Source organism: Somniosus microcephalus, chromosome 17 (assembly GCF_052327205.1).
Source record: "Somniosus microcephalus isolate GS21.2 chromosome 17, FLI_Smic_1.0, whole genome shotgun sequence".
NCBI classification, from domain to species: Eukaryota; Metazoa; Chordata; class Chondrichthyes; order Squaliformes; family Somniosidae; genus Somniosus; species Somniosus microcephalus.
The window spans coordinates 70,829,464-70,847,164 of NC_141003.1; the positions used below are offsets into that span (position 1 = coordinate 70,829,464).

Below are 17,701 nucleotides of genomic sequence, written 5' to 3' on the forward strand. Positions count from 1 at the left end.
TCCCTCCTGGAACCACGATAGGGTTCCCCTTGTCCTCACCTTTCACTCCACCAGCCTCCACATTCAACGGCTCATCCTCCGCCATTTCCGCCACCTCCAGCGTGATCCCACCACCAAACACATCTTCCCCTCACCTCCCCTTTCAGCATTCCGAAGGGACCGTTCCCTCCACGACACCCTGGTCCACGCCTCTATCACCCCCAACACCCCTTCCCCCGGCACCTTCCCGTGCAGGCGCAGGAGATACAACACATGCCCTTTTACCTCCCCCCTTCCCACTGTCCAGGGCCCCAAACACTCCTTCCAGGTGAAACAGCGATTTACTTGTACTTCTTGCAATTTAGTATACTGTATTCGCTGGTCACGATGCGGCCTCCTCTACATTGGGGAGACCAAACGCAGATTGGGTGATCGCTTTACGGAACACCTCCGTTCAGTCTGTAAAAGGTGACCCCGAGCTTCCGGTCGCCTGTCACTTTAATTCTCCACTCCACTCCCACTCAGACCTCACCATCCTCGGCCTCTTACACAGTTCCAATGAAGCTCAACGTAAGCTTGAGGAACAGCACCTCATCTTTCGATTAGGCACTTTACAGCCTTCTGGATTCAACACAGAGTTCAACAATTTCAGACCATAACCTCTGCCCCTATTGCTTTTTTTCATTTATATTATTTATTTATTTTTCTCTCTCCCACATGGCAGCTGTCTTTCATTCTGCCAGTGCCATTTACACTTCATCTAGAGCCATCTTTTGTTTCTTAACTTGTCCCATTACCATCTCCTTTTGCCTTGCACCATCTCAATGTCTCTCAATCTCTCCTGCCTTCCATCCTATCACAGACCTTCCATTTTGTTCTTTCCTCCCCTCCCCCCTTTCCCTGCCCCTGCACTTGCTTAAAAACCTGTTCGATCTCCAGCTTTTTCCAGTTCTGACGAAGGGTCATCGACCTGAAACGTTAACTCTGTTTCTCTCTTCACAGATGCTGCCTGACCTGCTGAGTATTTCAAGCATTTTCTGTTTTTATTTCAGATTTCCAGTATCCGCAGTATTTTGCTTTTGTACTCTGTGACAGATATTCTACTTACTCTCTCCATGTCACAAACATTTCTCTATTCATTACCCTGATCTTGACATTTATCTAATCTAGTTGTAATTGGCTCGACAAATATAAATCAAGATGTGGGTCATAGCTCTGGCAAGAGGATACCTTTCTTTCTTTGTTTCTGTCCAGCACCACACTATCTTAAAACATTTATATTTCAAAATATGGCTGTCAAAAAGGAAATACAGGTAGGCTGCTGCAGTGCCATAGGAACTATAGATAGGTTGCTGCAGTGCTATCTCTGTCCCTGAAGCGATGCTGTGAATACTAGCATATCAACTCGTTCATCTGAAATTGGTTGCTCTATTTTACTGGAGTTGTTACCCTGGTTAAACAAACGGGTTATCACTTCTGGCTGAAGTAACAGAGGGAGGAACTTTAGACAAACGTGGTAAGTATTCGTACGTCAGTATCTCACAGTGTAATTTCAAGGTCAAAGATTTTCTCCAAAATTTTCATTGGAAAATGTAATATTCTTTAAAATGAAAACTGAAGAGTTCTTGGGAAATTTAAAAACATAATAAAATCTGAGAATGAGGAGCCCTGTTCATTATTTTGGGTCTGTTCTCTGGACCCACTTCTGAATAGGATTTTCCTGAGGGTTTCACCTTAAATTCGTCGGATATTTCAGACACGAAGGTTGAAATCTGCTTCATGAGCCGATCCACGCTACTCTCGCTGCCGGTTTTCAGCAGCGTAGTGATGGCTAGTGTGGCGATGCTGCGGTTCGAGTCTGTGATCAGGTTCTCTAGGTCCAGGTTACAGGCAGTCACAGCAGACGGGTGCTTCATCGCAACCTTCCGGGAAACAAAAACAAAGATCCCAGGGCTTAAGAAATGGTTTCTAAGCATTCCTGATGTTTCCATAAAGAAGCTCAGGGACATTATTTAAAAACAAAAATATTTCATAAACAAGAACCTAATGTACTAAAATTGCAATTTAGCTATGTGTAATTTTCAAACCAAACTCCTTCTCTCTTGCTGCCATGCCACACCTCATGGCTGCCTGGCCCATTTAGTGGAATCGAATAGCCAAGGAATGGATTCAATGAAACAGTGGCAAGAAGCATTGAGTTCCTGAGCTGAGCCTTGGAGTAGCAACACATTGAAGCTAGGATCGTCCCTGTAGGGAAGGAGGGAGAATCATCCAAAGGCTCGCATACCTACCAGTATTTCACAAGTAACTAGGAGCTCTATGGGGTCAAGGTGGCTTCAAGCCGACACATCGGGCGATGGAAGTTCAGAACCAACTCAACCACCTGCGACATCTTTAGTAGTTCAATAACTAACCAAATAGGTCTGCAGTCCTCCAGGGTTTTGTGCATAACTGACCAGCCAGTCTAGCTCACTCATGAAACCTCGGGTGGTATACCTGTCACAGGAGGCTGAAATGCTTTCCAGACGGCTCCAAATAACCCTGCAGGCCAATGCCATACTGGGTAGTGTGGTCCTAGCTGTTCAGTCACTACTGGTCCATTGGTAAGCTGTTCAGTTATAGCTGATTAAACTATAGCAATACAGTGTACACTTTTGGATTCCCAAGTCTCAGCTCTTCTAACCTGCACCTGAGCTCTCAGGACGTAGGGTGCATCCCTTACGGGGAGAGAGTGCGCGCTCCATTCAGGCAAAGTGAAACTCTACCTATGTGGGTTTCTCAGTGGCTTGATTTGGAGACTCAAATATGTGTTGGGTTTACTGGGCACATCAGATAACCGGTAGTTCAAAAAAAAATGCTAAAAATATTTAATCTAAAAATGACACTTGTACCAAAAAGGCCAAACAGTTTATACAAAGATTGCTTCAGCAATCTAATGCCTTTTTAAAATTCACAAACATTATCTATATTTTGAAAAAGCAACAGAGTGTAAACTTACTTTGTTGAGAGTTCTAACAGCAGCGAATCTCAGGGCTGGTTTGGAAGAACTACAGAAAAGTTGGAGCACTGTTTAAGTGTAAAATTTAAAAAAAGTTAACTCAACTTTACAAAATAGTAAGAATTAATAAGGCAAAATTCAGATATCAACACAGATCATCAATTTAAAACGAAGTAAGCATACAAGAAAATTATATTTGGGTTGACAATCCTGTCCCTTCCAAAGGATGAAGTACTGTCGTAGACTGTCATAATAATTATTTACTCTCTCAAAGCAGGCAATTCATCACAGGAAAAATTTCCAAAACCAGAAAATTCTGAAATTCCTCCAACTCCAAATGCAATTGAGCAAACATGCTGCATCATTAGTCTAACGCTACTCAACTTTGACCCACTGTGTTCGACAGGTGATATTCCAACGATCACAAGACTGGGTCCAGGCAGCTCCGGAGTTTTTACCCCTGATGTTATCCTCACCTCTACTGAAGGCTGGGGTATAGTGTGAGTGCCAACAGCCCTCCAGAACCTCACCCATTCTTCACATGAACTTCAACAGTGAACAGTGGCACACTATTCAATCATAGATGGACATCAAACCTAAGCCAGATTCGGTTCTCACTCTAAGCTTGCAGTTTTGTACAGGGGTCAAAGATAATCATCAGGAATGGGAAGTATGGCCAATTCCTTCCTTTCCCATCATAAAGACGCTGAGGTCAGTGCTACATGAGTGCACATTCCAGCAGTGATGAGTGGATAATGTTCAGCCAAAGTTCCTGCTGATTTTTTCCTCTCGTTAGCCCAGGCACATAAAAACCAATTGCAGAATCCCCACTGCTACCTCAGTCAACATCAGTTAATCTTGCTTTGACCAGGGGTTGAACATAGGATCTCCTTGGCCTGTATGTCTGAATACCATACTATGCATTTACACAATGAACCCATCAAGGGAACCACAAACAGTCCTCAAACATGTCTCTCAGATTTTTAGAACTTTTGAGGAGACAGTAATGAATCAGGCATTATCCTGCTGTTTTGTGTTGTACCTGTATTATAAAACCCTTGCATCTAACACTGGAAGTTAACCCATACCTGCCTGCGCTTTCAGTTTATAAAGTACGTACCCGAGACAGCTGGTGCCAGTTCCCTAGCAGTGCAGTTAGGTAGATGGACGATGGCTGATGCCGCTTCATAGACAACCATTTCATGTTTGTTGCGTAAGCAGCCTTCGATGAAATCAAACAAGGGGCTGTCCTGCCTGTTAGGTCATAAGGTTCCAGGGTTAGTTCCAACATAGTCAGGGAAATATTGATCCCTGGAAGTGACTGAAGTGTTGTAATCTAACAGAGGGGGTCAGATAACTTCAACCAACAAGGGCAAAACTTGGGCAGGTTATAACTGTCGTCTGAATCCAGAGATGAGATTAGTATCTTGTAATCATTCTCAGGTTATATGTACGGTAGTTTGTGGCCAGAGCTTTACTCAGGTTTCATTTGGTGGGGAGCGTCACAGCAAGCATTATTAGCCAAAACAGCATAACTGAATGTATCTGTTGTTATTGTGACAATATTTTGCCGGTTTATTAAGTAAACAGATTACAGTACAACACTGGGACCTCTTACAAGATGTTGGCACAGTAGCACACTGACAAATTCCAGATCCCAAACTTCTCAACACTATTAAAAGGTAATTTTCTGATTTTGCACTTCCTGTGGGGAGCCTCACTCACTGGGAGCTCATATCAGGAATCCAGAGGCAGAACACGCCATAGTTTCCAATCATTATGGTTGGAAAATCATACACAGCATATGCTTGAATGTCCAATACGCGCTCGTGGTGGGAAAGGCTCCCAATAGAAAGAGAAAAGTCAAAAAATTACCAAGAACTTGGCTTTAAACCCCAGTCTTTGTTCTCATGGCTCCCTATCTCCTTCAATTTCTCTTGAGATTACCACGAAAAGATAATTTCTCCTGATGCAACATGGGATAGGGGACTGTTTACAGGTTTCTAATCTCAACCCTGCCATCAGGAAAAAAAAGGTACCAGGCTGAGACCAACCCCTTCCTAGAATGGAGTGGAATTTAAAAAGGATGTGGCGAAGAGGCCACTCTTTCTCCTTATGCAACAGCTTCTAGCCAGTCACTGGGCGGCATCTCAAGAGCAGAGGGAAGGGAGAAAATAAACAAAAGCAATGTTTTCTGTTAGAATCATTCAAAGTCAAAGAATAAAATGGCTGAAAGTTTTGTCTGCAGTAATTTTAGTGAAGAAGTAGGTGCAAGTATAAAGTGCTGGAACTTTAAATTCACTTCATGATCATGTGTACTATTTCACGAAAATTAGTGATGGCAAGAATTTTGTTCCCCAAGTTTTTCCAGATCCCTATACTCTTAGTTATACATGACAACAGGACTACAACCTGCTTGGAAGCTTAGATTTGAACAGTCAGACCCAAACCTGACCATCTAACTTAGTATTTTAAATGTATAACAATCCGTGAGATTCTCGACCCAAAATGGTCAATTTAACTTGTTACACAACATGGAGATGTGAAGTGGACAGGAATACAGAAAAGGGAGCAACTTACCCGCTCTCCGTCTCCTCCAGGAGTTTACTTGCAATGCGGATAAGCATGCAATAGGCAAATGGGGATTTCAGACCACACTTTGTGAATTTATTTACCATCTTCGTAACGGCTAAGCGGTCAGTCTTCCGGATGTGATACAAGAGGCCTAAAGCGTGGTACTATATTAGAACAAGGCAGCAAGGATGACAAGAAAACATTAGCAAGCAAGGCATCGATAATGAAAACATTAACACCCTCAGCAAATCAGCACTGATATTCTCCTCCAATTTCTCCCTGCTTCCTTAGAAAGCTTCGATTCCTTGCTGGGGTACAGTTCCGCAGGCTTTAAAAGCCTATAAATTGTAGGAGCAAGGGAAAACTGAGTGGGGAAGGGCTTTCATGGTTTGTGCTCCTGCAACAGAATGAGCTAGAGTGTAAATCAGTGCAATGAATCTTAATTTCAAGATGGGAAGGTGTGTAAAACAGCATATCTGGACAGGAGAAATAAGGCAAATTCAGAAGAGAACTAGTCATAATACTATCAATAAAAGAGCCATGAATATTTGATGGAGGTCAGGTCTATTGTTCACACTACTGGAGAGTTTCTATTGAATAGTCACTTACTCCTAAATATTACATGGTGAGGTATCTATATCTTTATTGTCATCTATCAGCATTATCTTGTTATACTTTTAACAAATGCTAGCTACAGGCTGTATTTTGTTTCAAGTAACCCAAATGTGACACCATTACATTCCACTTCAGTGACATGATGAACGGCGATTGCAGGCTGTGGACAGCAGTCCCTATTCATGTTGTTTAAGACCTAAGATAATGGTCCATATTTTCCGATGCCTACGGGTGTGTACGGGCTGTGCACACACCCGTAGGGACATCGAAAATGCCGGTTTCAAGCATGCAAAGCGCATGTGCTGAATACCGGCATTTCTGATCTGTCAAGAATGATCTTGACATATCGGACGCCTGCCCCAGAGAAGGGCCTCTGCAGGGGGGAGAGCTCTCTGCAGAACCTCCACCCGCTGAAAACCCTTAGAAATCTTACGCCTGGTAAAAGCAGGCGCAAGGCCTGCTTTTACCAGCATATGGGTTGAAAAAAAGTTTTTAAAAATGCTTTTTTCCACTTATTTATCATTTTAAAATACTTTTTTTTTAAAGTAAGTTTATTTTTAGCCCTGTAAAAAACAAATTATCTTTTTCAAAAAATTAAATTTTTGTTTAAATTATTTAATTTATTGTAATTAACTCATTTTTAAAATATGATGGTTTTTTAAAAATGTTTTCCTGTTTTTGGGGTGATCTCCATTCATATATTTGACAAGTCTATCTGTCAAAAGTATGAAGGGAGATTCCCTTCTCCTATTGGCTCCCCATGGTGCATGTGATCCCAGGGACGCTTGCAAACTGCATGCGCCTCTGGGATACGTGGGCCCTGCGCATTTCGACTTTGGAGATTTTTTTCCGATAGGCATCCGCATGCAGGAAGCCTCCTATCGGAAATTACGGGCCAATGTAACAATTCAGTAGAATGGAACTTTGTATTATTCCTCTGGCGTGGGGCTTGAACCCACAAATATGAGCACATAATTTAGGTCAACACTTCCGTACTGAGGGAATGCTGAAAGTTGGAGATGTCCTCTTTTGGAGATGTTAAATCAAGGTCCCATTTGTCTGTTCAGATGGATGTCAAAGATCTCATGAAACTATCTGAAGACAGGGAGTGCTTCCAGTATCCTGGCCAACATTCTTGCCTCAGCCAACTTGACCAAAACTAGATTAATTGGTTATTCATTTCATTTACTGATTGTGGGACTTTGCTGTCTGCAAACTGACACTTGCGTTTTCCTACACAACAGTGACTACACTTCAAAAGTAATTCATCGATGTGAAACACTTTGGGATGCCTTAATAAGGGTTACACAACTTTCTATGAACTTTCCTCTCCTGTTCTTCCTAAACTCCAAATACAAGATGCCAAGGTAAACAGACAAGGAAGCTCATTCATCTAGAAACACCCAGATCCCTTACAATTACATCCAACTCTGGTTAAATATGATGTCCTGCTGCTCTACTTCCTCCCTGCAGCCTCACCTGACTTGAATTCAATTCAAGACTAAGTTCATGCTTTCCAATTGTAACTCATTCTTTCCCAGGACCTCAAACCTATGAACTCTACCTCCCTCAGCCTGCCTTCCTTCCTACAAACTACAGGTATTTAAAACCCAAGCATTTGGCCCCTCATATAAGTGTCTCATTTAAAGAAAAATAGATTGTCCTGATTTTGAATTCATTCCGTGTTACTAAACTGTGGAAGTTTTTCATTTTAAGCAGCTTACCTGCACCATGATGTTGTCACTGGAGGCAGCTTCTTGAGCCTCATTTACCCAGCGTTTCACCACATCATAGCTCGTAGATACAAGGTGCTGAAGAAATGTTTTAAAAATGCACAAGAAACAAATAAATGCCAAAGAATAATTTTCAATATGGTGTTCTGTCTCTCTCTCTAATAAGAACACTTTCTTTTAGTAAACAGCAAACAGAATTTTAGTAGAGATGAAGAGACAGATTGGGAACACTGGAAATAAGAATGGAAAATGCTGCAATGTAACTGTAATGAGCATTAATCTCTGTACTAGCAAACAGAAAGATTATTGCAGTTGATGAGAAGGTGATTCCAAATCAAAAGTTGCAAATGAAGAGTTAACCTATCTTTCTCTTTCAGATATTGGCCTAGTTGCAATGCATTTCCAAAACATTATTGGCTCTTCACCCAAGTTTCTCAATTAAAAAACGTATTTTAAATTCACTAATAACAATCTACAGTTGTCAGTGGAATAATTCCCCAACTACTGTGCTTAATTGTGCAAGAGGAACAAACTGCCAGGTGCCAGTGAAGCTGCTCTGCTCCTAGTCCCGAACCTTTTGCCCACCAAATCCCATACACAGAGCACTTATTTGGAGGCAATATAATAGTAAAGCATATTAGTGCATTGCTGTATTGTACCAAAAAAAGGGAAGGGCATAGGTTTGTCCTGATCTCAACCCTGCTGTTGGGGAAATGCAGAACCAAGACCTGATTCTCTTCCTCAAGAAAATATGATTCATATTAGGCTGCTTTTGTGCATCCTGCAGCAGAAAAATAAAAGCAACTTTGGCAGAGACCTGGCAGGACATCACCTATTCACCCTCTTAGTTGGGGAATGGTGGGAAAGACCCAAGGAGTAGGAAGGAAGTAAGAAAGGGAGAGGGAAAAGGCGCAATGCTTAAACAATGCCTTTTCACCTCTACGACCTGGATTCAGATTCCACTGATACAATGGAATAAAAGTTCCTCTCAGTGCTAGCTCTTATGTGAATGGAGCCTGATAAACTCAATTACGATCCTATTGTTCATGGGCTTAGTTTAAAATTGGCCCTGTTCCAGCACTAATAGGAAATCTCATTCAGAGAGGTTACAAGACAGCTGATGTGGGGAATGGAAAATGTTATACTGTTGCAGTAGTGGATGCTCTTCGGAGGTTGTTGGTGAGGCATATTGTTGCAGATGAGTAGAGAGGGCTTTACCAAGCTGCAACAATACCAACAACTGAGCACCTGAAATGGGGAAATTGCGAGTATCGCACCCCAATTTACAAAAGTCAAGCTGATCTCCTGTGGTATTGTTCATGGGCCATCTAGGATCTGAAGCATGGTTGTGATGTGTAGCTAATAGGGCTGGTTTTAACCTGAAAAGGCTCTTTAGGGACACCACTGAGGTATTCTTTATTGAAGTGGCCTAAATAGGCACACGGTCTTGTTTCTGCCCTGAGCAGAGCCCAGATTATCAAAGGACAAAAATGAACAAATTATGTAGGTTAAAACAGAACAGCCTAGAAATTGGGTATAGCCCCGCTTGAGGCGTTAGAACTGGCGCTGCGCAAAGTTTATAGCCAGACGAAACTTAGCCGCCTGGCGCGATATTGGGTTGCATCGCCCCTAAAGGAGATTGAGGCGCGAATTCAGGCATTACACGGGACTCCTAAGGCGCTAATCTTCCGGCGCAACCCAATATCGGAGCGGACGGGCACAGCGCAGGTGCTCTCTATTACTGATGACCACGAGACTTCCAGGCGCCGGCCAGCTCTTAAAGGGGTGGGTCAGTCAGCTTCAGCATCCACACTCTTCGCCTTGCAGGCCTCAGAATCGGCGCAGGCCCTTCTCTGGCGCTAAAAACTTGGACCAGATGGAGAAGGTGAGACAGAGAGCAGAGCGCTTCACCAATAAGGCTCTGGAGCAATTGGTGGCCGCAGTGGAGCGCCGGCGAGATATTCTCTACCCAGACAATGGCACGAGGCCGAATCATAAGGACTACCGACGAGCTTGGAGGGATGTATGCCAGAGGGTCAACTCCAGCAGCATGGTGACCAGGAGCCCCGTCCAATGCAGAAAGAAATTCAACGACCTCACTCGGGTCGTGAGGGTGAGTGTTGTTTCTGCAAACTTCTGCATCCCTTCATTTGCACCTGACTTTATGGCTACAGGGTGGGCTGTGCCCCATTGGCCATCTGCCAGCAAGCACCCATGGCCCTTTCTGGGCACACACATGCACATTTGACTCAAGGCGTCATGTAAGGGCTCTTGCACCATGGGGGGCATGAGATGATCACTCAGGGCATCATGTAACATAACTTCCCCTCCTTTCCCCTGCAGTCCAAGCTGGCGAGGATTGGCAAAGACCAGCTTCGCACCGGTGGAGGACCTCCACAAGTGGTCACTCTCACGGATCTCGAGGAGAGAGTCCACCAGATTCTTGGAGGACGTCCGAGTGGTCCTGTAACCACTGCAGCTGCCGACCCCATTGTCGACAGCGATGGCAAGGTTCTCACCTTTTACAACTGTCTCCTTCCACTTGTTCCCCCCGCCAGCATGCTTTCTCACTGTGGACCCATGTCATAGCCTTGCCGCAATCTGGCATCCCTTGCTGCCAAGCTGTCCTTTTGCTAAAGCCACTCTTCCACCTCCCTGCTTTCAGATGCTGCATCACCAGCTCGGGAGCCGGGCCCTCAAGCTGCCAGTGCCAGTGCCTCCGAAGGCTCAATGAGAAAATTACTGTCCAACAGAAGGTCAGCAACTCTCTCCAGCAACGATCAGAATGGCCAGCCCAAATGGCTGCAGCTTTTATACTAGTGCTGTCCCCTTTAAATAGCGCCCCCCGAGTCCGAGAAGGGCCTGGGAACGCTCCATCCAACTGTCACTAATAGTGCCAGGCGAAAAGGTTGCGGGCGCCACCGAATATCCGGTCCGGGGCGCCAAAAAGGCGTTGCACACTGAAATGACGTCATGATATGCCTGCGCCCACGGGCGAGCGAAAAGAGTTAGCACCGACGCTAAAAGGATACTCAATATGGGAGGTGGTGCTATATTCACTGCGCCCGCCCGAAAATTGGGTAACGCCCCAATTCTCAGGCTCTTTAGGCGCTAATCGCTGGCGCTACCAACCGAATTTCTAGGCCAACATGTTTGCTTAGCCTTTCTTTAAAGCAAGTCTATTTTGGAAAAAGAAAAGCAAGTTTTAAATGCACCAGGTAATAAAATAACAGTATTACAGTGAACGGTTTTGCTTTCAGATGATGCATTTTAACTGTAATGGCAATACTGAATTTTAGAATCATATTTATCTCACAAGTGATCAAAATCTCTGATTTTCTTTAAAAGGAATGAAAAATGATTATTTCGGGCACCCTTACCAGAGAGGAGACCAAGGCAGAGCTGGATACACTGGCCACTTTATCCACAATAGCCTGCTTCATATACCTTTCGATCCCCTGCAGCATTGTCATCTACCAACGAAATGACAGTAAGACACTTCACTTTAAAGACATGTATTCTACATTTCTACCATTTCCCCATGCTACAGGAACCCTCTATGTTGCATCAAACTTCTGTAAATGGTGAAATTAACTATGCAGCAAGGTTGTGAGTTTGGCTCAGTTAGTAGCACTCTCACCCGAGTCAGAAGGCTGTGGGTTCAAACTCCGCTCCAGACTGGAGCTTGATTCAACAAATACCAGGAAAGGAACCTGGCTCAGTGGTACCTTTACCCACCGGGGGGGGGGGGGGGGAGAAAGAGATTTGGTTTAAAATACAAAAATATTGTGCAAACATACAAAAAAATAGGCAGACCAGCTGGTCCATCAAACCTGTGCCATCAAAGCAAGGGGCAACCTATATCCACTATCAACAGACCCCACCCCACCAGCAACAACTTGTATTTATATAGCACCTTTAACATAGTAAAACGTCCCAAGGGGCTTCACAGCGTTATTAAACAAAATCTGACACCGAGCCACATAAGGAGATATTAGGGCAGATGACGAGGTAGGTTAAAAGGAGGAACGAGAGAGGTAGAGAGGTTTAGGGAGAGAATTGCACAGTTTAGGGCCTCGGCAGCTGAAGGCATGGCCGTCAATGGTGGAACGATTAAAATCGGGGATATGCAAGAGGCCAGAATTGAAGGAGAAGAGGAGATCTCGTAGGGTTGTAGGGCTGGAGGAGGTTACAGAGATAGGGAGGGGTGAGGCCATGGAGGGATTTGAAAACAAGGATGAGAATTTTAAAATCGAGGCTCCAGTCTACAAGAGGCAAAAAAAAATAAGCCTATTTATGAAAATAAACTCTGGGAAATTCCTTTCTGACCCCCAAAGGCAACCAAGGAAACAGTAGGTGACTGATATCACTCGTCTCAGTTAACCTACCTACCATCTATAACTTGAGATATCTTCCACCTGCAGGCACTCATTCAGCTCCCTTTTGAACTAGATTCAAATTTGGAGTTGGAGACATTGCTTTAATTCCACTTGCACACCTCATTTTAACACCTCTCGGATCATGTATTTTGATATGCTCGGAAGCAGTTAAATTAAGTTTTGAAGCTCCTGTTCTGAGTCACTTCCACTGCCCTGGCTTCAAGTTCTCTGCCTAAGTAAATTTCTCAAATTTGCAATAAAGAATTACAGCTGGCTTCATTATATTCCTCTGCGGCAGTTACATCATCTGTTCTTTTTCCAGAGTGCAGACTTACATCTGTAATGCGGCAGAGTGCCCTTACAGCCGGACCTCTGTACACATCATCCTTCCCAGTCATGTCCTTGGTCAAACTGGAACACATTAGCAAACAGAAAACAACATTAGTTAAATGGAGAATCTCCTTTAAAGACATCTGGTTGGTGGGCAAACAGATTTTTATATGTTTATGTAATAGTATGAGGGGCTAATCAAGGCCTAGAAATTCAGTTAAGGCCCGCCAGCAGGCTAACGCCCAAAAGTTAGCGCTGCGCGTGGAGCCAGTTGCGCCCGCCAGAAATTCACTTTTAGCGCCCCAAGTCGGAACCGGGCGCTGTTCCAAGGTGTGCCCGCCTCCGCTTGGGGCGCTGAAAGTGAATTTCAGCGCTCCAGCTGCCGCTGCGCCACCCGATGCGGTGCAGCAGGCTGGGGTACTGCAGGCCTCCTCCTTCTCTTAAGGAGGAGCTGCCTGCAGCCGTGAGATCGCCGCTGGATTCTGCCGGCAAATGAGCCCGGCACCACGGAGAAGTGCCGGGCTCGCGGGAATCAGCCACCAATGCCGCGGGGGGGGGGGGTGGTGTAGGAGGCCGGGGAGGGAGGTGCGGGCAGGCGGCCGCCGAAAAAGCAGCCGGCCGCACCTCCACCTTAAAGCGCCCCAGTAGCGCAGCAGTACGGCCCCGCTTTTCAATCGCTGTTTGCGGCCGCTGCAGAAGAGGCGGCCGCAACTAAATATGGGGTTTGGGCCGGAAGCGGGGCGGAACCGGGGCACTGCGCACACCGATGACGTCATCGGTGTCGGCGCAGCACTACCGGCTACATTACCGCAGCGCTGAATATCAGCGCACCCTCTTACACTGGCGCAGAAACCCTATTTGGGCGAAAAGTGGGCGCAAAGCCTACTGAATTTCTAGGCCATAGTGTCTTAATATTTCTTGGCTTTCTAACACTGAACTTAGCTTTAGGAAGGCACTGCAGAACGCTGAACTGTAACCTGCTTTTGTCAATCCTAAATCATGATAATCTTTACCCCTAAGACTGCACTGACTGTACTTACAATCCTATGCTAATTTTAGAAAGGTTCTAAACCAAGAGTTATGAGACTTTATATAATACTGACAACCTCTTCACTAGTCCCACCATCCAATCAAATTTTATACCACAGTATTTTAACATTTTACAAGGAAGTACAAAGAGGAAAAGGAGGAAAACAAGGCAACAATTGAAATATAGATAAAAATAAAAGTGATAATACCAACGACCCAATAGCCACCTGAGTTCTTATTGCTGGAGATAAAACAGGCACTTCTCCATCGGCATCAAAGTGGCAGCCAGACCCTGAAGATCATCACCCCAAAAGAAAGGGCAACAGTGCAGTTCCCCAGAAGTACAGTTCCCCAGAAGCAGCAACACATACTCCCGGCATCCAGTAGGCCTTTTAAAACCACTGGCCTTGGGTGTAAAACAATTGCTTGCAACTTCTTCGGCAGGAGAATCCAGACTAATCTTGCTTGGCTGAGACATTGCTCAAAGGACTTAGCCACCCTTTCAAACAAAGAACCCTAAACAACTCATATTGGCTCCAGCACCTGTTTCCACACAGCTGGAATATATCCAGGTGCTGCAGAAGATGATTAACCAGCCCACTGCAAAATGCATTACGATCTCCACAGAGAGTCCCAAAATGCAATGCAGATGATATAAACCAACATTCCTTTAATACTTGTGTAAAATATATATATAATATTTTAATCATGGCAGATGAAATGCAATTACTAGGGCTAATTGTACTTTTGCGCTCTTACCTGCTTGTGACTATTATTACATCTTCTGAAATGTTAGCCATCTCTTTAATTGTCAAGTAACACATTCTTCTAAGAGTTTGCTGTAAATGGATAAAAGCATTTAAAAAAAAGTGTACAGCCTTCCTGAAAATAACAACCTCAAATAAACTGAAATTTAACAGTCAAAGAGGAAAGATCATATTTCCTGGAACATTAGACAAGTTATTGAAGAACAAGTTATTATTGAGCATAAAGACTTTAAAAAGAAAACAGTAATTAAGAACATAAGAAATAGGAGCAGGAGTAGGCCATGTGGCCCTTCGAACCTGTTCCGCCATTCAATAAGATCATGGGTGAACTTCTACATCAACTCCACTTTCCCACCCTATCCCCACATTCCTTGATTCCCTTAGTGCCCAAAAATCTATCGATCTCAGTCTTGAATATACTCAGCGACTGAACATCCACAGCCCTCCGAGGTAGAAAATTTTAAGATTCACAACCATCTGAGTGAAGAAATTGCTCCTCATCTCAGTACTAAATGGCCGACCCCTTATCCTGAGACTATGACCCCTAGTTCTAGACTCTCCAGCCAGGGGAAACAGCCTCTCAGCATCTAACCTGTCCAGCCCTCTAAGAATTTTATACGCTTCAATGAGATCACACCTCATTCTTCTGAACTCCAGAGAATATAGGCCCATTCTACTCAATCTCTCCCCTTTCATCACAGGAATCAATCTAGTTAATCTTTGTATGTAAAAAGAAAGTGATTAGTGAAGACAAATGTAGGTCCCTTACAGTCAGAAACGGGAGAATTTATAATGGGGAACAAGGAAATGACAGAGCAATTAAACAAATACTTTGGTTCTGTCTTCACGGAAGAGGACACAAATAACTTCCCAGAAATGCTAGGGAACCAAGGGTCTAGTGAGAAGGAGGAATTAAAGGAAATTAGTATGTCAAAAAATAGTGCTGGAGAAATTAATGGGATTGAAAGCCGATAAATCCCCAGGGCCTGATAATCTGCATCCCAGAGTACTAAAAAAGGTAGCCATGGAAATAATGGATGCATTGGTTGTCATCTTCCAAAATTCTATAGATTATGGAACAGTTCCTGCAGATTGGAGGGTGGCAAATGTAACCCCACTATTTAAAAAAGGAGGGAAGAAAGAAAACAGGGAACTACAGACTGGTTAGCCTAACATCAGTAGTAGGGAAAATGCAAGAGTCTATTATAAAGGATGTGATAACAGGACACTTAGAAAATATCAACGGGATTAGACAACGTCAACATGGATTTATGAAAGGGAAATCGTGTTTCACAAACCTACTGGAGTTTTTTGAGGATGTAACTGGTAGAATAGATAAGGGAGAACCAGTGGATGTGGTGTATTTGGATTTTCAGAAGGCCTTTGATAAAGCCCCACATAAGAGGTTAGTGTGCAAAATTAAAGCACATGGGATTGGAGGTAATTATACTGGCATGGATTGAAAATTGGTTAACAGACAGGAAACAGAGAGTAGGAATAAATGGGTCTTTTTCGGGGTGGCAGGTGGTGACTAGTGGGGTACCGCAGGGATCAGTGCTTGGGCCCCAGCTATTCACAATATATATCAATGATTTGGATGAGGGAACCAAATGTAATATTTCCAAGTTTGCTGAAACGTTAACTCTGTTTCTCTCTTCACAGATGCTGCCTGACCTGCTGAGTATTTCCAGCATTTTCTGTTTTTATTTCCGATTTCCAGCATCTGCAGTATTTTCTTTTTGTAGTACAGGTATTTCCAAATTTGCTGATGACACGAAACTAGGTGGGATTGTTGAGTTGTGAGGAGGATGCAAAGAAGCTTCAAGGCGTTTTAGACAAGTTGAGAGAGTGGGCAAATACATGGCAGATGCAGTATAACGTGGATAAATGTGAAGTTATCCACTTCAGTAGGAAAAAGTAGAAAGGCAGAGTATTATTTAAATAGTGATAGATTGGGAAATGTTGATGTACAGAGGGACCTGGATGTCCTTGTACACCAGTCACTGAAAGCAAACATGCAGGTGCAGCAAGCAGTTAGGAAGGCAAATGGTATATTAGCCTTCATTGCAAGAGGATTTCAGTACAGGAGCAAGGATGTCTTATGACAGTTATACAGGACCTTGGTGAGACCACACCTGGAGTAGTGTGTGCAGTTTTGGTCTCCTTAACTAAGAAAGGATATACTTGCCATAGAGGGAGTGCAGCGAAGGTTCACCAGACTGATTCCTGGGATGGGAGGATTGTCGTACGAGGAGAGATTGGGTCGACTAGGCCTGTATTTACTGGAGTTTAGAAGAATGAGAGGGAATCTCATTGAAACGTATAAAATTCTGACAGGGCTAGACAGACTGGATGCAGGGAGGAGGTTTCCCCTGGCTGGGGGGGGTCTAGAACGAGGGGTCACAGTGTCAGGTTACGGAGTAGGACATTTAGGACTGAGATGAGGAGAAATTTCTTCACTCAGAAGGTGGTGAACCTGTGGAATTCTCTACCACAGAAGGCTGTGGAGGCCAAGTCTGAATATATTTAAGAAGGAGATAGATAGATTTCTAGACACAAAAGGCATCAAGGGGTATGGGGAGAGAGCGAGAATATGGTATTGAGACAGAGGATCAGCCATGATCATAAAGAATGGCGGAGCAGGCTCGAAGGGCTGAATTGCCTACTCTTGCTCCTATTTTTCTATGTTCTATGTTTCTATGTTTGTTGCACACCCTCTAAAGGCAAATATATCCTTCCTTAGGTAAGGAGACCAAAACTGTACACGGTACTCCAGGTATGGTCTCACTAAAGCCCTATATAATTGCAGCAAGACCTCCTTACTCTTATACTCCAACCCCCTTGCAATAAAGGCTAACATACCATTTGCCTTCCTAATTGCTTGCTGTACCTGCATGTTAACTTCCTGTGATTTGTGTACAAGGATACCCAAATCCCTCTGAATACCAACATTTACTAGTCTCTCACCTTTTAAAAAATATTCTGCTTTTCCATTCTTCCTACCAAAGTGCATAATTTCACACTTCCCCACATTATACTCCACCTGCCACCTTCTTGCCCAATCACTTAACTGGTCTATATCCCTTTGCAGCCTCTTTACATCCTCCTCACAGCTTACTTTCCCACTGTCAGCAGACTTGGATATAATACTCAGTCCCCTCATCCAAGTCATCGATAGAGACTGGAAATAGCTGAGGCCCAAGCACTGATCCTTGCGGCACTCCACTAGTTACACCCTGCCATCCCGAAAATGACCCTTTTATTCCTACTCTGTTTTCTGTCCATTAACCAATCCAT

At 43.9% G+C, this 17,701-nt stretch overlaps 1 protein-coding gene across 1 annotated transcript in view; it reads right to left on the bottom strand.

Annotated features, from left to right (window-relative positions):
- Positions 1–17,701, bottom strand: part of copg2 (COPI coat complex subunit gamma 2) — a 65,309-nt gene that overhangs the window by 24,038 nt on the left and 23,570 nt on the right. Inside the window, exons 5-12 of the mRNA XM_086010663.1 lie at positions 14,397–14,476; positions 12,614–12,689; positions 11,280–11,372; positions 7,891–7,977; positions 5,558–5,715; positions 4,098–4,231; positions 2,978–3,045; positions 1,713–1,901 (exon numbers count right to left, since the gene is read on the bottom strand). Coding sequence (XP_085866789.1) covers positions 1,713–1,901; positions 2,978–3,045; positions 4,098–4,231; positions 5,558–5,715; positions 7,891–7,977; positions 11,280–11,372; positions 12,614–12,689; positions 14,397–14,476 — 885 coding nt within the window. The remainder of the gene's footprint in view (positions 1–1,712; positions 1,902–2,977; positions 3,046–4,097; positions 4,232–5,557; positions 5,716–7,890; positions 7,978–11,279; positions 11,373–12,613; positions 12,690–14,396; positions 14,477–17,701) is intronic.